Consider the following 23,862-nt stretch of genomic DNA (forward strand, 5'->3'; position numbering starts at 1 on the left):
ATCTGTTGGGGAGAGTTTTGAAAGAAATTTGAAAATTTTCAAAATTTTCGAAAAATCAAAAAATTCTGGAAATTGTCTGAAAAGCGCACAAAACCAAAAAAATTGAAAAACATAACACTAAAATCTTTTCAAAATTTCAAAACATTTTTGGTTTAGTGCGCCTTTCATTCAATTTCCAGCATTTTTTGATTTTTCGAAAATTTTGAATTTTTTTTCTAAAATCTCCCCAAGAGAAGGCTTCCAAACTCCGTGAATGCCTCTGTCTCTGCCGGACTCAGCCGCTATCACACCCGGTTGCTGCCTGCACCAACCGGCCTCTGCAGGACTCGGTATCTGCTATAGTCTGTGTCTTACGTGTTACCTGCCGCACCAGAGCTGTTTAGAGACGGCAAGTCAGAGCCGTGTCATACAGAGGCCAGTCCGAGCAATCATCGAGTCATGCACAAACCGCATTCGTCAGAGACACAGTACATCAGAAACAGTCCGACACAGACCGGTTCTGCAAGGCATCAGGTGGGGGAATTTTGAAAGAAATCAAAAATTTTAAAAAATCCAAAAATGCTGGAAATTATCCAAAAAGCGCACAAAATCAAAAAGATTTGATAAATATCACATTAATTTTTTTCAGAATTTTCAAAATTTTTTGATTTTGTGCGGCTTTCAGACAATTTCCAGCATTTTTTGATTTTTCGAAAATTTTGAATTTTTTTTCTAAAATCTCCCCAAGAGAAGCCTGCCAAACTCGGTGAATAAATTTTAATGTGTTTTTTGCATATCTATATCGTAGGGAGGCTCTTTATTATTATTGTAAAAACACAGCCAGGAAAGCATGCATGTAGCTTCTATCAATTTTTTCTAAGTCCAGACTGAGCACTGAATGCATGGCTGTATGTATGTATGTTTATATTATTATAATATATATTAATTATTTATATACAGGTGTCCCAGGAGGAAAGATCAATATTCTGGGAGGTCATAGTATCGGTCATTCTAAGCAAAAAGTTGTATATGCACATGCGACCTATTCTGAACGGTTTCCGAGATAGAGCTATTTCACTGTACAGTAGTTTGAATTTGGCGCCCAATATTGTCCTTCCCTATTGGATGTTATCGCCCGCACAAACGAACGCCAAGATGAACTCAGACGAACAACGCGCCATGTCCTCACACGAGTTGCAAAGTGCATTGATGTTGACGGTGGAATTTTCGAAAATGTATTATACTAGGTAAACTGTACCAACTTTGTCACGTTAACAATAAATACTGGTATTAGAAACAGTACGTAATATCTGTTTCTTATCGACAATTTTGCAACTGTACAGTGAAATAGCTCTATCTCGGAAACCGTTTGGAATAAGACACATGTAAATATACACTTTTTTGCTTAGATTAGCCGATACTATGTCCTTCCAGAATATTGACCTTCCCTCCTGGGACACCCTGGATAAACATTTATATCATTCTGCTTATCCTACGAATTTTTATTAACTTTAAAAAAATATATTACTGATCTTAGGTGGACTTCAACCACCGAACCTAGGATTCACTGGCTAGCATGATAGCCACTACACCACGGAGGATTATAAGAGGTATTGAATTGAAACTATTATATCTGCACTGAGAGAAGAAAGTTTTTATTTCACTTCCATTTGCATTCAGTACACTTCAATTTACAATATATAATATACAATCCCTTAAAATATTTTCTCCCTCTGAAACACAATAAAAACTCCATCCGTTATCCTCTTTTGATCCATTTATATATATATATATATATATATATCCACGGTGTCTAGCGGTTAGAACGCTGGCCTTGTAATCCTGGGGTCTCGGGTTCGATTCCCGGCGGTGCCCGAATTTATAACTTTTGTTGGGCAAGGTCGTGGTCTAGGCAACACGGAGTTTTCCTCCGGGAACTTCCCCGGTTTCTCCGTGGCATCCCAACAATTACTCCATTCACACACAGAAGAAGGCAATGGCAAACCACTTCTGGATCATCTGCCAAGAACGTATATGAACAGGTCCCAGTCCGAGAAAAGGATGGAAGGATCCTGTTCATATGGACCTGTCGTCAGACAGAACACTAAATAATAATATATCCAGTAACTGGAGAATATACACTAACGTAGAAACTCTCAGAATAAAAATGAGTAACTGGAGAATTGTTCTTAACGCCGTGTTTACTGGTCCACCAGTTAACAAGGCATAAAAATACATGAAAATATTTGCATTATTGTCACTATTAATAAAATACCCCGCTCCTAAATGCCTTCATTACCACCACCACAGTATATCACGTGACCCGACGACCAGCCTTGCAGTTATAAAGCACTAAATCTCCCTTTAATTAACCATCGCACCCACAGACCCCTTTCCCATCATCAACCGGCCCAACTTATGTAACACTCCATCTGATACAAAAATACCAAAATGTTTGTCGCAGTTGTTGGCATCACTGCTGCGGATTTATCATTCCTGCTAGTCATTTGTTCATTAAAATTTGTCTATATTATGCAACAAATGACTGAAAAAATTTCACCATGAAGCTTTTCAAAACTTGTGCTTTTTTTATCAAGTTTGTCAGTGATTTCATGAAGCAGACCATGTGACATGATTCGGACACGTAATAAGCATGAAAGCAGTACCAAATAGGTCCAATAGTTTGGTCGAAAAACCCGAAAGAGAGAGACCACGTGGGAGACCTAGACGAAGTGTATAGGATATTAAAGAGGATGTGGATTGGTTTTTACCTTCCTCAGGATAAAGTCCAGTGACGGGTTCTTCTAAACACGGTAATGTCTTGGCTAGATGAGCGAATATCATCTCAAGACGAACTCTGCTCGCTGGGTTACAAAGAAATTATTTTCATTATACAACTTCTGATCGTTTGGAACTCTAAAATGAATAATGTAAAGGACTAATGTTCGGCCTATGAATACTTGTAATATATAAAATTGTTGTTTTACACATTTCCACCACCTAAATTATATAATTATAAAAATACAACTCTTCCAAAACGTTGTAAATTTATAATTTTACAATTCAGATGTTAAACAAAGTGAATTTTTTTAAATTATTTGCTATTTGCACTTTTCCATCTTCATGGAAGAAGGAAGGTACCTATGCACCTGCGTTCGTCAATAAGACCTAATATCTATCACTGGAAACCATACGCCATCCAACTCTCTCAACATATCCACCTGGGAACAGATCTTATCAGCAGGAGATTGTAAGAATATAATAAAATAAAATTATAGGACTACTCATAAAACACTAAAAACGACCAACAGCGAAAACTCAATAATTTGCATCTCCACATATTCTTATACTTACCATAATGTGATAACATAACCACTCTGGTTGTGCTTGCGACAGCTCTGAACAGAGTGCAACATGAAACAGTATTTGATACATGTGTGGTAAATGTTACGAATGCAGCAACAGTGCAAACCTGATCGCAAAGAAGAAAAAACAGAAGGTTGAAGCACTACTTCAATTTTTGTTATCCTGAGGTATTTTAACCAAATTCCACTATTCCATCAAATATGGTTTTGACCACAGGAAATCATGTAATGATATTAGGTATGTCCTGTGACCAGCCTGAAACACAATACAGGTTTAGTGGTTAGTCAAAATCAGAAAATTAAACAGACAGAAAAAAGAGTATAACATGAACTACATGTTTACATTTATGCGAGACAAGATGTAGGAATCCACAGTTCTTCTCTGTGTCAGAAGAAAACTAGTTCTCCTGTGTCATTTGCTAAGATTTTGATGTGGTCGTGACTGTAAAGATGAAAACCTAGTAAAGCTCTTTATTCAAGTGCCTCTTGCACCAATAACATTAAACGAACATGTTACAGTAAGAGTCATCCCCATCTACTCCCCAAGACACTTCGTTTAAGACATATTAAACAATTTTATTAGTTATGCTTTGCATGCTTCTGAATCATGATCACTTACTCTGAAAACAAAGCATAAATTACATGACTATGAAAGTGAGGCATTCTCACACGTGGCCACTTGCAACACCAAGAAGATGAGAGGAAAAAACTGGCTCAGGAGAATTATGTATGGTGGAAATGGTCATGGCATGTTTTAAACTGCCAGTACTATCCTGGAACAGGCATGGAGATAAAGAATATCATGAAATGGGGCTTTAAAGTGGTGCAAAACCTGGTGCATAATATAAGAAGTTATGAAACCATTTGAAACTGAAATCATGCATAAGGACGTGTTCTCATAAATGCTGAGAAACTAACTCCATGTCACACAGCCTCTCTTGAGTGGCTCAGAGTTATTCATTTGACCTCACCATTATAGGATCCTAAGATGGGCCAGTTCAATTCAGCATGTTTCTTGAAACCCTGTCAAAATACGACTTTGGTTCTAAAGGTGCGAGCTGTGTCAAAGTATTAACCAGTGTTTCGGCAAACACTGCTCTGGGTCGCCTGTCCGACGGCTCGGCTGTCAGACCGTAGGCTGGTGTTTCGAAGAAGTTACAATGTTCTGCAAATGGAAACGAAGTCAATATGTTGCTTTACAGTGTAGCTTCCATTGTTCTTTATTTGTCACATCCGGCTTTGTTTAAACTGAACGTGACTACATAATGAAAAGTGAGTGTAGTGCAGCTCTGAATGCATTTGCTTCTCTGGGGCGACTGGAGAGTAGCATGGAAATCAGCTACATGAAATGTAGGCCTGTTACAATTAAGACTGACATTCATTCTGCTCACCAAAGTGGAACTCACGATGAAGCCACCGCGAGCTTAACCTTTCTTGCCTCCCAACCCTCATCCTCACCTTATAACAACTTCAAGCCCCCATCCTTCTCCAGCAAATTTTGTTTCACATTCTGAATAATTTTCTCACATACTTATTAGTAATGTTTTTCACTAACTTATTTAAACAAGATTATAGGACTTGAATACATTACATCTGAGTTTCAAAACGAATTGAATTACACAAACTATTTAGTATCGGAAAGAGTCGGGAATGGAAAACAATTATTTTCATTCAGCTGTGGATTAGCAGCACTATGGTACGTGCCAAATTCGACTGTTTGAATCATATTCCCGCTCACCTAAAAACGACACATGATTTTAAATCCTTACTCTGTCCACCACGGTTACAGCGTTTGTGAAATATTGTACAAATGAAATCCAATGTGCAAGTCTCTCAGGAACTGTTGATAATTACACAGCTGGTGAAGGAACTTCCGGATTTTATAGGACTCGAAGGTTCGTCGCCGTGTTCATAAAGAACGTCATTGGTCTTTATTCTAAGGCAGATCTGGGAGCGAGGGAAGGACTACACTCGGGAAAAAGACCATGCTAGCGATTTGAAACATCCCGATACATTCATCGGAAATAAGAATTGGTAATCTTACTCTAAGCCTTTGAATATATATTTATTGATTGACACATCAGCCCCTTAATTTAACTCAGCACAAAAGTTGGTATCAGAATCTCTAGCAACTTTGTCCGTTGTTTGCTCTGGGTATGAAATGAAATTTGGCCTCTTACTTTGCGAGAAGAACATAATTTATAAACATTTCAAATGAAAGTCATAGCAGAAATATTTGTATCTAAGGATAAATAACTGTTACATCATTATTTATACAGGTCACCTGGTAATAGCAGAATATTGAAATGTAGTAAGTTTTGATATGAGTGCGTGGGTAGGATAGAATTTTGGTGGGAGAGCTCGCTCGAAGATCGAAAGATAACTTCAAAAAGGAAGTTAAGAGCATGGTTTATGAGGATGGGAGCCGAGTTTAACTGACTGATGGGCTTTGGTAATAGAAGCGTTGATATTCGGGCTCAGCTGACAGACCGTTAATATAATCAGTAGAGCTGTCACGTCTAGTTCCCTGTTTCTGCTAGTGGGCGTCTCCTTTTGAACGAGGTTCCGTCATGTGTTGTAGAAACTGAATGGCTTGAAAACCCCTGCTCTTTCTGCGTCTCTCAGATGTGTGCAAGACTTGATTCACTTCTGCAGTTTGCAGCCTCTCAGAATTTCAAGTACTGTGCGGACCATGAAAATGAAGGAACTTGATCGAGTAGTGGAGGTACGCACGTGTGTCCGATGATTCACTTCAATAACCAGCATGTACGGTATATTGCAGTTGGCCTTGATCAGTGATTCTCTGAGCCTTCTCCACGCACAAGGTCGCTAGAATACAGTTCATGTTCTCACTGCACGTCAAGTTGTGTGTTTTTGTTAAGTTGTAAGCCTGTATGAGTTTTATAAACTATGTTCATATTGAAGATTTCTGTCTTCTGGGTCGTTGCGCCGTGTAGTCTGGTCGATGTTTACCAACGTTTCAGAGGTCATCGATGAATCGCCCTGATGACGGAGGCAGTAAGACCTCTGAAACGTTGGTTAACATCTACCAGACTACACAGCGCAAGAACCCAGAAGACAGAAATGTTCATACTCACCGCTGTGAAAACCTCAAATCTTACATATGTCCATGTTATTCTTTATTTACACCAAAAATGCTATTTTGAAAACGCGCAGTGACTAAGAAATGTAAAGCAATATAAATACTATCAAGACACCGACAATTTAACGCTACGCAGGAATGTAAAGACTAGATATTAACGCTCTTTGCACACTTTGTGAAATATAGTAATGTCCACAAACGCATTGCACTCAGAGTGCTGGCTGCACATAGGTTTGAGAAATACAGGTCTTGAAATTAGTTTATGCCTTATTAAGAAGCTTGAACATGAGCGAATCACCGAAACGGTAAGCCTACTTTACATTCTGTGAGGGAAGTATGGAGGCCTATTTTAAGATAATATTCCAGCATTTTCCTATAGAGTTTGAAGAAAACAACAACAATCCGCAATTAAGGTATCAGATACCGACGTGCTATCCTGCCAAGTAAGATAATACAAAGAAGATTGTTATCTCTGGAAAATCGTAAAATACCGCTGTGAAGCTATTTTCGACAAGGACTGGAACTGGGTTCTTCCAGACAAGAAGCAGTATTGATGCCCGACGCGGTTTTCAACAAACAAGTGATATTATACAGTAAATCTTATTCTCTAGGCAAGAACGAACAAACAAACAAACAAAAGTCGCGACAATTGGGACTTTGAACAGAAAAATGTTTCATACAAAATTCCCCCTTTTGAACATAAGGTGTCGTTAAGTTGCTATTTCATGATGTGCGAGAAGTGATGTTAACATTCAAATGCCGAAAATTATATATCTCGTACCTTTCCTGCATTTAAAATTGCCTGTTGCTTGAAACATCTGCTGTCATTTTTAGAATCTTAAACCACTGAAAATCGTTAGTTACCGGCGTCATAAACAAAGATAAAAGCCATTTTGATTCTTTTAGCGTGCACTATTGCGTCTTCACTTCTGAATTAAGACATGACGCCTTTTGACGCATGAGTACAACTTATATTCATCATTACATAAGTTTGAATTAAACAGATTCTAATTTTGGATGTCCTTCCGGTGATTGCGAAACTGAGCGGAATGGAAATTACCTGCCGAGTGAACAAGACGGCAATTGTGTAAAACGGTCGGCTTGCGAAGTGTAAACAGATACATAATAGCAGTACAGGAGCAAAAGGATCCCAGATATAGATAGCCCTTCAATCGGCCTTGTGGCCAACGTAACTGAAGTACATTGGTTCCCCATAACCGTATAGTATTGTGCACGTGAGGCAAAGCAGCAGAAGCATGGAGCTCGTATTTGTATCACACAAGTGTCCACTTTCCTTGTTCTCCATCATGGCGTGTTGCTTGGACACTGACAGAACTGTACGCTCATCGCACGTATTCACAGCATCTTCTCTAATTCTCAAAGACGAACCAAGAGCCGTGTAATTTGTCTTATGATGACATAACAATTACCTCAATTATGCCTCTTCCAATCTCATTTGTTTTTATTTTGTGACAAACTGGCCGAATATAGTTCTTCCAAGAAGATAATAGCCACCCAGCTAGCCAAAAAATACCCTGACATTTCCGATATCTCACGCTCATTATCCTGTTAAACAGCCAAAGTCCTTCTATTGATCCAGAGATCCAATCCACACTCTCCCACCACATGTCCCGAAAATTTATTTTCATATTATCCAAAGGTCTAGGGCTAAGTTCTTTTTCCCAGTGGTCTCTTCCCTCCAGGCTTCGTAATCACGTCTGAAGCCAAAGTAACATAGCAAATTCAACAACTGTTAATTCTATTCGCTTATGTTTGAACATTGCTGCTTACTAGGATTTGTACATCAGATATACAGTATTATTATCACAACCGTCATACTTTTCTTTTGTACCGGTGGGTCATCAAGTACCTAGTCAAAATTCCGAATAGAACATTGTATTACAAGTATATGCCAAGTACGCCTATGTGAATAGCCGATCCGATATTAGGGACGTTCTATCAACTGCACGCATTATTTGACGTCTGATAACATGAAAGGACAATTCTCTTTCAGACGTACAGGTCGATTCAAGGACGCCATTTAAACCACCTTAGTTTTACGAAGTCAAACGACTGTATGATTACGAAATACTCATATAAGACTTTGAAAACCTGTGTAAGAAATCCATCGTGGAGTATTTTAACGCATTTCCCAATATTTACTTACAGGAACTGAGGAAACTCGATGAGATTCTAAGTCTGTCTATTTCGTCAATCATTTAAACCACAAAACCCTCAGGATGACAATTACCTGGATCGACGTCAGAGTCGATCCATTCTCGAATACGAGTCTGCCTAGTTACCGATGAGCTAACTTGTCCTGTGGAAAAAAAAAGTGTGGAATATTTTATTGATACTAGTCGCATCGTCTGATGTTCTAATCTGGACACATTAACACTTAACCACTAATGCATGACCCCTGTAACACTATAAACCTAACAGCATATTAATTCGGCGTTAAATAAAGAACAAACACCGTGTGTACCGTGAAGGAAATGTATGACGGGTGACCTTTTCGCCTGCTTAATTGATATGTTTGTAGTAGTATTCCGCGCGTTTGAAACGCGGTCAACCGTTCTGAAAAAGAGCACAGATAATTAATATGTTTAAAAATAAAATGACGAAGAAAATTCTTAGGTATAATAGGCATAAGTGAATGAAGAATGTTCATCAACTTCCTGCTTTATACAGGAGTGTGCCCAATGGCGCTACGATTCCATTTTAGCGGGAAAGCTGAATGACACGACACTGCCGAAGTAAATCCTGTATTGTAAGACGCAAACCATTTGTTTCTTTTCTTCTTAAGTGCTTAATTTTCCACAATTATGGGCAGTCAAGCTCTTTGAACCTTGTTGCCTTAACTTCCGTGCCAATCGCATTAACATCGTTAGAGCGCTCACAGGTGACTTCCACGCACCGGTCCTTCCGTGGAGGTGTCCAGTGTGACTACATCGTTCATTGGCACAGGATGTCCGCAACAGAACTAAGAGAGTTGCTGAAGGTAAATACTTTTCAACACCTACTACATTCTCATCCACAAACCAGACTTCTGAGTAGTCCGTTCGAACTGCAGTCGCTTGTTTAATGTCATTCTCTGGTTCGAAAATGCCACGCCATTTAACTCTCTGCTCAAGCAGTAAATACAAACTCAACCCTGCAGTGCTTCATTTGAAAACTTTCTTAACCGATATTAAAAATGTTCTTCTCACTTAATGACCGACTTGATTCACTGTCACTACACGCGCAGAATTTCCTACGTAAGAGAAAATGTATCGAAATACGAGTCAAGTTTACGGTCCCTCACGCCCAAGTAATTAGTTCCTTCCTGATGGATATTTATATGTTATAACCCATACAGGCCCTATTCATTAAAACCGTGGGCTAATGGACCGTTCTCAGGATGTCCCATCAACTACAAAATAGAAACGGTCGGGTTTTAAGAACATATTTTGGCAGAGTCGCACAAATGTTTGCGTTTTAATTACAGTCTCTCATGATTTCCTGCTTGTTTGCTTTTCCATTGCTCTTTCCCTTCCTGGGACACTGACAACAACTGTAGGACCGCGGAAAATGTTGCAGGGACGGACAGCGTCCCGTGATGTCCAGAGTAGCCGAAGCACACTGGAGGACCCAGACCGTGGGAAATGGGGCAGCAAAACGGAGTTCATCCTGTCCTGCCTGGGGTACGCCATTGGCATTGGCAATGTGTGGCGATTTCCCTATCTCTGCTACAGGAACGGTGGAGGTGAGCAGTACACAGATAAAAACATAAAGCAAATTTATTCCTGTGCTTAAGCACCGTGTCATGAACAAGTACAGATACACCCGTTATTAATTTTCGAACTAGGTGAGAGTAGCCAGCCTCACGTTTCGGCCGGTTTTACATCACAGAAACATCTTGTCCGTACCCACTGGAAAGAACGAGTGAACCGTACAGACGTTTATGACATAGAGGCGAAAACAAAAATTCACGGATCTACCAAGAATCAAAACTCTCACGTTTATTTATTAATTATTATTTATTTTAGTGTTCTGTCTGACGACAGGTCCATATGAACAGGATCCTTCCATCCTTTTCTCGGACTGGGACCTGTTCATATACGTTCTTGGCAGATGATCCAGAAGTGGTTTGCCATTGCCTTCTTCTGTGTGTGAATGGAGTAATTGTTGGGATGCCACGGAGAAACCGGGGAAGCCCCCGGAGGAAACCTCCGTGTTACCTAGACTACGGCCTTGCCCAACACAGGTTATCAATTCGGGCACCGCCGGGAATCGAACCCGAGACCCCAGGATTACAAGGCCAGCGTTCTAACCGCTAGACAACCGTGGCATCTTCACGTTTATTTTGGAAGTAAAATATTTATGAAACTCCAGATCGCTTTCAACATTGTAAGAGTGTGTGCATTCCTCAGACATTACACCTTTAAGCATCAACTTCCTCCGCAAACACCCAGCCTGATCAAGGAATGTTTAAGTTATCGTTATCCAAACCAACAGGGCGAGAGAAAAGTATGTCGGTTACATACTAGATGCAACAGAACTTTTAGCCCAAGGGCATTGCAAAAGGGGACGATTTCACCCAATGGCCAGAAGAAATCTATTTTGCAAGGAGACCCCTTAACGATTTCTCCATGCACGTAAAAATCAATACATAACGTACTTATAACCGCAGGTACGAAAACTGTAGTCTCAGAGTGTACCTGAAATTATTTTGCTCTGATTGAATGCAACCTTCTTTTTTGCTAGAATATTCGTGTAAAATTAGTTTCAAAAATATTTTCACCGTTTAAACAACGATGGCACAATCGCATTCCATAACAAACATCCAAACAAGAGATTTAATTCGAGATGTAGTCACTGTATTTGATTTATGGTCACAGTTAACTGCAGTTTCCGTCTCGTTAAGTAGTATAATTATTTCATGCCATTTGTTGGGTCTATTTCTCAGTCGTCCACTCACTAAAACTTACTACAACGATGAAAATAACGTGACTAGTTGATGCACCAAAATCAATTTATTCCATTCAGGGTCTGAAGACCACGGAATGCTCTTCTTATAGCCTCGTTTCAAACGATTCAGTCTTTAGATGACAAAATTGCAGAGCAAATAAACTACATCCTATTTATCAAACCTAGACCCACGTCATTATTACTATCCCTCTGTTTAGACTAAAAATCACTTACTGTTTCTTCGTACAGTAGACTGCCAATAGTTTCCGATGATAAAACCTTCAAATTTTCGAACTTAGTACATCGTTTCCTTCCCTCTCCGTCATGCAATTGCATAGCGTCGTGTTTAATTAACCCTTACTCAAGTCCAAATTATTAAATATTTTACATGACAGTACATGGATTATTTCAGTCATAGGAAAACATATCGACACAATTATTTTAAATTGTGGACATAATTTCTCCCTGTAAAGTTGAAATGGTTGAGCACAGGGACAACTTTATCTAAGTTCTGACGCGGTAGTTTCCCCGATTCTAAGCAGAACACACATTTCACTCCTGTCACTAGGAGCGTTTCTGGTACCCTACCTGCTGATGCTGGTTCTATGTGGCATACCCCTGTTCTTCATGGAGACGACACTGGGCCAATTTGCCAGCACCGGCTGCATAACCCTCTTCAGGATTTGCCCCCTTCTCAAAGGTAACATCATCACTTGTTTGTTAAAAAGTAACTCTGAATGTGAAATACAGCATCCGCCAAGAATCTTCAACTCCTCGTATAAGACGTGTATAAAAGTAAAATCCGAAAGCATTCTTTGCACACGTCGTTGATATTGATACGTGAGCCAATTTATTGCAGATATAATAATCTGTTGCTGAAGAACCAAATACGTTTAACTACAAATCATTTCTGCTCGTATTTCGATACGTATTCACTGCATTACTTTAAAATGAAATCCATACATCGCAATCAGATCTATCTTTTATATCCTGCACAAATTTTTACACGATAAACCGCTTTTGATAAAACTGGTGACGATACGAGCTTCGTAATATAGTAGGAGTTAGGCCTATATCGGGCCGACAAGAACCAAAATTTATCTTGTCCGGCAAAATTTAGAACAGACCGCGAATATAAAGCTTCAATGAAATGTATTCAGTAGTTCCGCAATCTCCCTACAATGCATTCATTTCACTGTAAATTAGGTCTTTGTCGTTATTAACAGAGAGCGTCACGTCCTGTCCACGACAACGGCGGGCAATATAGTTATAAATCACTGATGGCGAAATCTATTTACTACAGATACAAAACTACTGTCCACAGTAACACTGACTAACAACTTCGTGAAATATACACTATACATGAAACAAAAAAAAGTCGATTTTAATGAGAATGAAGTGAGAGGATGCCAGATAAAATTGCACGATGATGATGATAATCCAAAATTCGAACTCTTCAAATAAATTATAGATATCATAAAATCATAGAAGGTGCGGTGGATGGATTATGTAGCTTGACGAAAATGGGAGGCTGATATTAAAATGGATCTCAAAGAAGGAACTCTATTAGAGAAAACATGGCAGAACTACGAAAATTAAAAACGTCCCGAACTTCCAGAATGCTGCCAAATGCTGTGTAAACAGATAAATTCTTACGTTCGAGTGTTTTGGTATTTATTTTTTGAGGATTTAAAGGTAGATTTATTCCCACGTCAAAGATCGGGGCAACTGAAGTGAATAATTAGCGGGGAGGTAACGCTCCACATATTCGTCACGACATCGGCCTATAGTTGTGCGATGTTTTGCCAGGTACTGGATTCGCCATCGTGATCGTGAACATCATCTGCACCATGTACTACAACGTCATCATCTCCTACCCGATCTACTTCCTGGTCATGTCTCTGAGGTCGAAACTTCCCTGGGAAGACTGCAACCATGAATGGAACACAGACAAATGCTTGAAGGTAATCGAAATTCTCCCATGATTATTCGCTTGATACAAGAGGTTACATAGCGGAGACATTCGGACCCTACCTCCAGGAACTATCCAGGCGTTATCTTGAAAGGCCCAAGAAAGCTATGAAAGACATCAGTGCATTCGAAGTGGATGCACAAGGGATTCAACCGCAACACCAACTTCTTGCCAGCCTACTGCTTACAGAGGTCACTCGATCTAAATGTCAGTGAGTTAAATTGTTTGCTTTAAGGCGCTGTAAAAAGTAATTAAATTATGACAGTACCAGTGGCGATCAGAATTGTAATTTGGGAAAGACGCAGAAAGAAGTTGCCGTCACTTATTTTAAGGCGCTGTCCTGGTATTTGGTTCTCGGAGGGAATACATCCCTCACTCCACGTTTCATTCTTTCCATCCACCGCCCATTAACAAGTCTTCATTGTGTGCTGCCTTGTCTCCTCCCACTTGCACGTATTACTTAACATGTCTGTGTTGTTTCTTTGCAGCTTGGTACCAAAATGGATGAAACAGACAACAACACACAAACGTCCTCGGGAGACCTCACCAACTTTTCGACAGTATGGAAGACACCAGCTGACGAGTTCTTCCAGTAAGCTCATGGTTCTTGCTTAAACAGCGAATAAGCATTACTTACAAGCAACATGCATTGTTTTAGTACGTCGACCTCATCTTTTTATTCTCGTCGATTTGTTCCGGATACAATACGGAACGAACGCGCTTAGCACACACGGGGCCAAAGCTTTTCATATGTTATGTGTACACAGCAATCTTTATTCGGCAGGCTATGAGCACTGCGTGACGGACGGAAACTAATCCTCCATAGAGGAGTTGGAGTTGCTCTAATCACTCCCATGTTCATAATACGTTTAGCGCCCATGATAGGGTACAGACAGGCGCATGTGATTTACCGGTATCATTTTAAACAGTATGTTGTATTGATGTTGGCACAGGGTCGTAAAACATAGAAAACACGCGACTTATGTTGATATGCTTTTGCATAATGAAAAACGCGGTGGTCACGCGAAATGCAGTATATATATACACTTTTGGTTTCAAGGTAATAACTAATGAAATATTATTGACGACTATGGGAATTTCGTATCATAAACTAGCCCACAAATTTGGCATGTGACATGGAATATATAGAAAGAGGCACACACTAAAACTGCAAACATGGCGACACTGCGAAAATTTGAGACCATCTCTTATAAATGTATTTAAAGTTGTTGTAAAAATTAAGAATCATCTAATTAACGTCTTCCGTTGTAGCCACAAGATACTGCAGATTTCTGATGGGATCGACAGTCCAGGAACTGTAGTCTGGGAACTGCTTCTCTGCGACATGGTTTCATGGATAGTGATCTTCTTGTGCATCAAAAACGGAGTCAAGTCAGTGGGCAAGGTGGTGTATTTCACCGCCACTTTTCCTTTCGCGATCCTGTTCGTGCTGTTTGTGAGGGGCGTGACGCTGCCCGGTGCGTGGGAGGGCATCCGTTTCTACATATCCCCACAGTGGGACCAACTCCTCAATATCAAGGTACACTGGCTCTTGCTTCATCCAGACATATTTTAAGCAGCTTGTCAATGGGCCATGGTGAAGAGCGCAAATTATGAAGCTCCTTGTTATGCAATTTTCTCCAGTCCACGTTACTTCATCCCTCTTACATGCAAATATTCTTCTCAACACCCAGTTCTTAAACATTCTTAATCTGCGTTCTTTCCTTAGGCAAAATCCAAAGTTCATACCTTGGTATATAATGGTCTGTATCAAGGAAACTGCCTACCCAACAGTTCTGTTTGTTTGGTTTGTGCAAATACAAATCCACCTATTCCTCCAAACTGAAACAATAATGCTAAAAACAACACAAATGATACAAAGGTGTACTCCAATTCTGAGTACACATTTTCCAAATGCCTTCTTTCATTTTTTGCATCGATAATTAACTCTGACATTCATCTCCCGCAGATAAAAATTGCAAATAAAAATTATGATCCTTGTATTCTATTAAATATTATTCCCATTATATCGAAAATTCATGAATATAGAGTAAGTAAACCAACAACCATTAACACTATAAAAAGACACTATTGCCATACGCGTTTCGACCTCAAGAGGTCATCAACAATGGCATCAGTGCCTTTTTATAGTGTTAATAGTTGTTGGTTCTAATACACTACACGGTATGCAAAGTTTTAAGAAAATTCATGAGACATGTTTCAGTGTACAATCAAAGTATGCTATTAAACTTATTGAAAGTTTCTGTCGAGTAGCTACGAACACGAAACATGAAGACAGGCATGACCTCCAAATTAATTAATTTTGTTTGCACAAAGAAAGTACAGTAACGGGCATAACACTGTTTCAGGTGTGGGCAGATGCTGCAGTGCAGATATTCTATTCTCTTGGTCCAGGGTGGGGAGGCATTGTCAACATGGCAAGCTACAACAGGTTCCACAACAACAATAAGTGGTATAGTTACTGCGCTGCTCAAGAAATAACCTGCTCTAACGATTCCAGAAGGTTCATCGTGTTCCACACAGTCTGAGACTGAACCCTATTTTGAATCACTTCAACTCGTCCACATTCTCATGCCTTATTTTGCCATTACCCTATGCCTAGTCAATGCTGGTTTTCTGGGTTTTAACACTGTGTGAACTTGACTGCCTCCTTCTTCAGGACTGAAGATGGAAGCAGTATGTTCTTTTGGAGCAAAGGTTTCCACGTGGTGCTACAACCCAGAAGACTGGCGCTGACACCTTCACTGCAGTCAGCACCTCAAATCTCATATCCTACACCTAGATCTCCAAATTATTTATTCTCTTGCCTTCAGATATCAAGACCAAAATTTTGTATCGACTTGTCATTTCATTCATTTTTGGTGAAGAGTAGAAATTATGAAGCACCCCATTATGTAGTTGTCACCAACACTTTATTTTTAATTTATTATCTAGTTCTTCTATTGCTTTGGTCATGCTAAGGAATTAATTCAATTGCAAGGCTCTTTGTCACATTTGGTAAACATGCTACTTCGTTTTCAGTTATTTCTAAACCTGAACCTCGATCTGGAGGATCTACCCTTTTCGAATGTCTGTGACTACTATGATGCCCAGTCCCTCCATATCTAAAGACACGCCAAGCTAACAAGAAGCCCTCTTAGAATTACTGCAACACATAGAAAGTTGGTTTCAGTGACACATGAAAGATCTTTAAATGCCCTTTCATAAGATCTGGCTCCAAAGTAACACTACTACTTCATATTCAAATCTCGTACCCCAAGTGAGGGTATTCAGATTCGTCTCATCCTGTTGTAGTGGACCTGCCAGGAATAATAACTAATAAAACACAGTCCTTCTTGATAAGGTGATAGTTACTCGGCTAGTAAGAAAATGTCCTGCCTCTTACAGGTCCTGAAGGTTCATTACTGTGTTTGCAATAACCCACCATCAATCCCTGTGCTAAGTCAGATAAACCAAAACCAAACCCTCCCACCCGAAAACCTTAATATCCATTATAATATTATCCTCTCATGTATGCCTACACCTTCCAAGTGGTCTCTGCTCTTCAGGCTTTTAAACCAAAATGTTATATGTATGATCTTGGGCATTCACGTCATCTATGTACTTCAGTACCCTGAGGACGAGGAAAGAGATGGACCTCGAAACCTTGGTCTTTTCATGTTTTAACCACTTGATGCAGCTGATAGCCTGAGAAGATTTTATTGCAAAATGTTATATGTTTTTTCATCTCCCACACTTCTTTCCAATTTATTATTCATGATTGTCTTTTATCATTTGATTCCATGCAACATATTCAACTGACAGAGAACCAACTAACAACATAAAATCTCAAACTTGATAACACAGTATTATCAAATATGAAAACGATAATTTATGGTTTTATCTGATTTCAGGGACTCTATCTTTGTGCCCATGGTGAATTGTGGCACGAGTATTTTTGCTGGCTTTGTGGTATTCTCTGTGCTTGGTTTTATGTCCCACAAAACAGGCATCCCTGTGGCCACAGTCGCTACTGGAGGTGAGTGAAATGAAGTTCTTAAGAACCTGCACTCTTTTGGGAACAACAATAACAAATCAAAAAGATACTCATGAGGAAGTTAGGAGGAGACCAAATTTCAGAAATGCTTCATACTTCTCAGTTCAAAATATTTTGTCTTCCTGTCTGATTTCTAAGAACCTGAAGATTAAACAATAATTTTGCCTGTTGTTTTGTATGGGTGCGAAACATGATCTCTCACTTTGAGGGAGGAACATAGATTGCAGGTGTTTGAAAATAGGGTGTTGTCAATGCTACCGCTTCATAATACTATTTTTAGCTTCTATTTTCCCATTTAATGATGCCAATTCATAATCTACTCCAAGCACAGCCCCTGTGGCCTAACGGACAAGGCATTGGTTTCCTAAACCGAGGATTGTGGATTCATGTCCCACCAGGGGTACGAAACATACAATTTTGTTTCATAAGCTCTGATCAGTACAGTCATTTCGTTTTGTAAAACAAAACTATAAACTAAACATTAAGGTTTGTTACGATTATATGTTGTAAAAGCTACAAACCTTCTGGACACTGTCCATCGTTTCTATCTTCTGTTAAAAACATGACGTTTCGGAGACTGGAATCTGTCTCCGTCCTAAGGTAAAAATCTACTCTGTTGGGTCCAAGGTCTGGAGACAGAGAACAGCTCTATCCATTCCGCACAGCACAGTAGGTTCTTACTCAAGTACGGAGACAGATTCCAGTCCCCAAAATGACATGTTTGATCAATAATCATGCTGCGTTACATTGGGGTTAAAATAGTTGTTCAGTCAGGAGTTTATGATTCAGTATGTCATGGGTGATCTATTTCAGGTCCTGGTCTAGCCTTTGTGACATATCCTGAAGCGATAACTATGTTACCACTGCCACAACTGTGGGCAGTTCTTTTCTTCTTCATGCTGTATCTACTTGGGATGGATAGCTTGGTGAGTGTCACCATCTTTTCAGTAATTCAAGCAACTCTTGTAGAAAAATCAGGGTACTAGAAATAAAACTTTCAAGGAACAAACATGAAGCTAAAATAATGAAACTGCTGTTACACTGCTTTTGCTAAAGTTATAGTTACTAAATAAAATATTATGATCTGGATATGAGATATAATGGGAGTTTTCTTTTTAATTATGCCAGGGAATAACAAGTGGGCAGTAATTTTGAACAGTTTTCAAGAATTGTTTTGAAATATTGTATTAGTACAGTTATATCCTGATCAATTACAGTACTCAAGCAATGCTTATCTAGGTTTTCTGCTAGATTCTCTCCACACCAGCTGTGACGCTCCAGTTCACTCCCCTTCAGATCATCCATTAAAGTTGTCTCATACATCTTTCCATATGTCTATATGCTTTGAGTAACTCGAGACTAGTTGAACAGATTTTTACGAGATCCGATTTAGGGGACTTAATACAATTTATTGACACATTCTGATCTTCCTTAAAACTGAACATCAACAATGGATTCAGCAGAGTAATCACAAAAATAAAAATTGGCACAGCCTTAGTACATATTTATAAATTCAAAGAAATGAGAATAAATCATGAGGCCATTCTTGTTGTTAAAGCAGAATTAAATGATAAACAATCCACAAAGAAATATAGCCACTAGGGCAACAGTGCATATTGGAAAGAATTATTTCCTGTTTAAACTAAGATTTTATTAATTAAATATGTAACACACGAATTGACAATTTACAGTTTGTTCAAATTGAAGCCATCATCTCCAGTGTGACAGATGCATATCCAAAACTAAGGAAGCACAAGCAACATGTGACAGCCATGTCATGTTTTGTAATGTTCCTTGGATCACTGTCTTGTGTTACTAATGTAAGTACTCAGAATATTATCGATTACTGTGTTAGTTTATCCATGCTAAGACATTCAGCCAAAAGAAAAACACATCTATTAAGAGAAATAAGACAGCACGGGCCTCAAGGTCCTAAACATACACTACATCCCTTGTAAATGTGGTTCTGCTTTCCTACAGGGTGGAATGTATGTCCTGCAACTTCTTGACTGGTATGCAGCATCCATATCAGTTATATTCATATGCATAGTTGAAGTAGTTATTGTCGGATGGATCTACGGTAAGCAAATGCATGAACTACTGTACCTGTTACTTTCTACCTGTTATTGACATGGTAAAGGAACACAATAGTACTTAAACCCTGAAATAACAGGAAGCTGGGAGTCCTAGTTGTTACCACAGAAGTTTCTGCTGAGAAACAGAAAATCTTCATATTCTCCCACCCAGCTATACAATTTCTCTCAGACAATTTATGTTTCCAACTGATCACACATGATGCCATTTACTTAATTACAAACACTGTAACAGAAATTATATCTTATGCCTTCTGCTATTGTCTGTATGGCAATCTGAAGAATGTGACCAGGTTTGTTTCCATATTACTGTGTTGTCATGTTATGGAAGGAGGAAGCACCTCTGTTCCGGTAATGCATTAATCATCACCCAAAATGGCTACCATCACAACAAAGCAGATATTGGTGACACTGTGCCACCCCCAGTTCCTTCACTACCTTGAAACTGTTCTACCAATTCAGCTCTTCTCTTAAGACTTACAATATCCTGGTTTGTGGAAAGCCAACAAAAAAGACCTTTTGCAGTGCAAGCAGTGTATTTTATGTAGGCAGGAGATTTGGGGGGGGGGGGGGGCATCCATCTGCCATTGTACCATTATTCGGTTTAAAAAAACTATGAATTTATTTCAAGGTTGCTCAAATTTCATTCGTGACTTGGAGTTCATGACTCAAGAAAAAGTTCATGTGTGGTGGAAAATGTCTTGGAAATATGTAACACCAACCATTTTGGTGGTAAGTATTATAATCCCTCATTTTTGAAACTAATAAAAGAAAAAAATATATAATTCTTATAAGTAAAGTGACTGGTGACAGGTCTCCTACAATTGCTGCTATTAAGACAGTAATAAAAGTAATTATTTGTTCCATTCTTAACACAATATTACCCTTCCAGTTTTGGGACCTAAAATCCTGCATGGTGAATGCTCACTAAATAAGTGGAGTACACTACAATGTTTATTTTCTTTCCATATGACAAATTTTTGTTCCTGGCATACTGGTGAGGGGGTTATAAAATTAATCCAAGAAAACATGTTGCCTTGAATATTTAAACATTCATATTATTACTGTTTGTGACTTTAATTACAGTTCATTTTCATGACAACAGTTGCATTCAATTCACCAGTCACTTACAATGGAAAAAGGTATCCTGAATGGGCCCATGCATTGGGCTGGATTGCAGCACTAGCCTCTATGATCTGCATTCCTATTGGAATCATCCTCATGCTTGCAATATCACGTGGAACCCTATATCAAGTGCGTATCCCTGAAATTACTTCAACAATCTGCTGAATTGTTCCTTCACATAGATTTTATTGTATGCTTTCTGTCGGGTCTAAAGGCTTTTAAAACATTCTTAAAATGATATCAGTATAACTGAATGCCAGTATACTGTTTCATATGACTAATATTGATTTTCATTGTAAGTAAAATGATGCAGTGAGATATATAATAAAGTTTAATATACATTTTATATCATAAATTTGCAGAGACTGAAAAAAAATCTGTGGCCAAGCAGCAGTTGGGGGCCTGCAGTAGAGGAAGACCATGCTGCCTGGAAGAGTCACATAGCAAAGTGTACCACAGATGATTGTACAAGTACTTTGTCTTTCTCACATCCACTGCCATGCAGACTTAAACATTAAAACGATCTGTTGTGTCTAAACCCACACTGATGATCCCCAATAAAATCATTCACATATGGAGTTAACATCACAAATATTATGGACATCATAAATGATTATAGAAACCCCTGGTACTACCACATCTCTTGAATGAACAATTGCACCCCATACAAAATAATAAAATAACAGGCTAAAGGAAAATGCAAGAAAGGAAGACCCATGAAAAGATGGAAAGACCAAATAAGTCTGGAGATGGAACAGGCTCAATAACCTAAACCGTGCTGTTTTTTATGATGATGATATGGAGTTGAACTCGCCAGAAGAATGTTTGATAGAATTTTGTTGAGGTTGATAGTAGAGAAATTCCTTGGTAATTAGCAAACTCAGTCTTGTCCTCCTACTCATTAATAGGTATAATTATGGATTCCTTCTATTGTTGTGGCATCTCTTCCTTATCCCAAATTAACTGAATTAGCTTATGGTTCTCCATATCAAACATTTGCCACCTGCCTTAATTAATTCTGCTGGAATTTCATCAATACCTGGAGATTTATAACTTTGCAACCTTTTATTGGCTTGTTCAACTTCATCTAAACTAGGTTCTGGCACTAATGGGTCAGCTGTATGTATTTTAATCTGTCTAACATCATCAGTCCCATGAACATTTAAGAGCTGGTTAAAGAAATTTTTCCACCAATTCAAAATTTTCATTGGATCTGCAAGTAAATTCCCACTATTATTATTCACCAAATTAGTCTAAAGTTGATATCTTTTCTTAAAATCATTTATGCTTCTGTAAAGATATCTGATATTTTTGTCCTTACTATTTGTTTGAAGTTCAATAATTTTGCCCTTCAGATATTCACTTTCCTTATTCCTAAAGGTCCTACTAACTTCACGTCTCACGTTCATAGATTATCCATATTCATTTTGTTTGGGTCCTGCAACCATTGAAATTGTGTTTGCTTCCTTCGATCTATTAAATTTGAACATTCTTCATCAAACCATGGTTCATTTTGCTTTCCCCTGTAGCAACCTAGTGTCTCTTTGGCTGAAATTTTCATGTAGTCCCCGACATTTTCCCACTCTCGGTTGACATCCACACTTTCACTACTTTTAACCGTCTCTAAAATTTGAAACCTATTAGACATCTTAACTTGATATCCTTTACCTCTCCCTCATTTATTTTTTTCAAATCAAACCTGTGTCGAATTTTTGCTTAGTTCGTCTAATCACTGAAAGCCTCTCTCTAACTTAGGCACTACCAGATAATGGTCAATGTCACAATTTGCTCCTCTGAACGACTTCACGTCAATTATATTTGTCTGACTCCTATTATCTATTAAAACATTATGTATCTGATTGTGTGTGCTACAATCTGGAGAAGTCAAAGCGTATTTATGAATATCGCGGTGTTGAAATTTTGTGCCTTTACTTTACCGTAAGCCAGAGTAAATACCTGTCACGTATGCGATTGCAGAAGTCACATGCTGCACTACAAGTAGGCCGAAAAGCGCTGTGCTTGTAAACTTGATGAAAACTTCACAAGTAATACTTTATAACACTGCAAGTTATAAAATAATTAATTGGTTGTGACAAAACACATGAACGGTACTACCAACAACTGAGCAGTGCCAAACATATATTAAACTACTAAAGACCAAGGTTCACCAATCAGGAATTTGGTGGTGGTGGGGGGGGGGGGGTTCGAGCATGCGCACATCACTGGCCTACTGGGCCTACAAGTCTACGTCACACGATCTTAGAATACTACAAATTATCGTTATTTTGAGGTTACACCGTATATGTTAATTCCACGCTGATGATTTTCTTAAAGAAAAGTTAAACACAAAAGATTCTAACCTGATACAAATCATAAATATTTAATATTTTATATATATTCCTCTTTTTAAATAACTAATGTTGAATACAAAATTTTATAAATCCATCATTCAACATATTGTAGATTTATTTCTTGTTACACTTTTCCATGCACAATACCTCTTTTTACAATGTAAGAAAGCAAAAGTTCTTACTCTAGCTTTTCTGTTCTCTAATTGGCTACATAACAAGGGAATGGTAACTTTTATCTCGAGAAAATTTGCAAGTATACACAACTGGTCACCTTTTCTAGTGTTAACATTTTGAGAAGAGACTGTAAACTTAACAGTCTAAATTAATTCTTTAATCACTCATTTCATGTTTTGGGGAACAATTAATCCCACTTCAGCTGGCACCCATACATTCCAGCTTTGCTGGCTTCTAATGCAGCCACACATTTCTCAACCACACGCAAATTAGACAGCTGTTTAAGAGAATCTTCTAGTGGCACACTAACACTTGTCTCATTGGAAATCTGTAATTGATTTCTAAAGCCTTGGTCACATTTATAGTCATAAGATAAAACAAATATATGATGCACAAATTAAAAATAGTTAAAAAACCATAAAAACATCAGTACAATACATTCAGTAAACTTGTGAAAAATGTATCACTGTTAACAGAATGTGGTACTGGAAAATGTCACTAAAATTCAAAGTTAGGAAAGATCAGTGATTCCCACTATATCTAACTGCTAGGTGCACAGGCATGTACCATGAAATTCCACCATCTGCAGACATTTGATTAGCAGGTCATGGAGTCATAAGCGATAGTCACTTTTAACACAAACAGCAAATTCACATCTTAAAATGACACTGGAATCATACACTATTTTATAAT

The 23,862-nt window shown here is 38.5% G+C and overlaps 1 protein-coding gene and 1 long non-coding RNA gene across 4 annotated transcripts; one reads left to right on the forward strand and one right to left on the reverse strand.

The window, feature by feature from the left end:
* Nucleotides 1–1,618: 1,618 nt before the first annotated feature.
* Nucleotides 1,619–22,785, reverse strand: LOC110829117 (uncharacterized). Its single transcript, XR_002542860.2, has 3 exons — nt 22,601–22,785; nt 4,316–4,509; nt 1,619–3,600 (listed from the first exon to the last, which is right to left on the reverse strand). It is a non-coding gene; the product is annotated as an uncharacterized LOC110829117 (long non-coding RNA).
* Nucleotides 5,895–21,236, forward strand: Ntl (Neurotransmitter transporter-like). 3 transcript variants are annotated; one of them, XR_015536343.1, is made up of 14 exons: nt 5,895–6,069; nt 10,027–10,192; nt 11,966–12,097; nt 13,207–13,361; nt 13,858–13,961; nt 14,642–14,909; nt 15,739–15,842; nt 17,284–17,408; nt 18,240–18,352; nt 19,118–19,246; nt 19,407–19,506; nt 20,151–20,251; nt 20,625–20,773; nt 21,007–21,236. XR_015536343.1 is itself a non-coding variant. In XM_022062505.2 (14 exons), exons 1-14 carry the CDS (start codon nt 6,037–6,039, stop codon nt 21,160–21,162), a joined length of 1,854 nt encoding a protein of 617 aa, XP_021918197.1. In that variant the 5' UTR covers nt 5,947–6,036; the 3' UTR covers nt 21,163–21,236. The 3 variants fall into 3 exon arrangements, 2 of the variants coding, with proteins under 2 accessions (XP_021918197.1, XP_021918196.2); XM_022062505.2 differs by having other exon boundaries at nt 5,947–6,069; nt 20,606–20,773; XM_022062504.2 differs by lacking the exon at nt 5,895–6,069 and adding an exon at nt 9,401–9,448 and having other exon boundaries at nt 20,606–20,773.
* Nucleotides 22,786–23,862: the final 1,077 nt, after the last annotated feature.

Source organism: Zootermopsis nevadensis, unplaced genomic scaffold (genome assembly GCF_977971745.1).
Source record: "Zootermopsis nevadensis isolate Lab colony 2312 unplaced genomic scaffold, Znev_1.0 Znev_ptg000022l, whole genome shotgun sequence".
Lineage (NCBI taxonomy): Eukaryota > Metazoa > Arthropoda > Insecta > Blattodea > Termopsidae > Zootermopsis > Zootermopsis nevadensis.

What these genes read in the sequence shown, in the direction of transcription:
- Ntl (XM_022062505.2), top strand. Translation starts at nt 6,037, where the DNA reads ATGAAAATGAAGGAACTTGATCGAGTAGTGGAG. An exon ending in CTGCTACAGGAACGGTGGAG is followed by an intron (nt 10,193 to 11,965) that starts GTGAGCAGTACA and finishes TCCTGTCACTAG; the next exon opens with GAGCGTTTCTGGTACCCTAC. An exon ending in TACTTGGGATGGATAGCTTG is followed by an intron (nt 18,353 to 19,117) that starts GTGAGTGTCACC and finishes GACAATTTACAG; the next exon opens with TTTGTTCAAATTGAAGCCAT.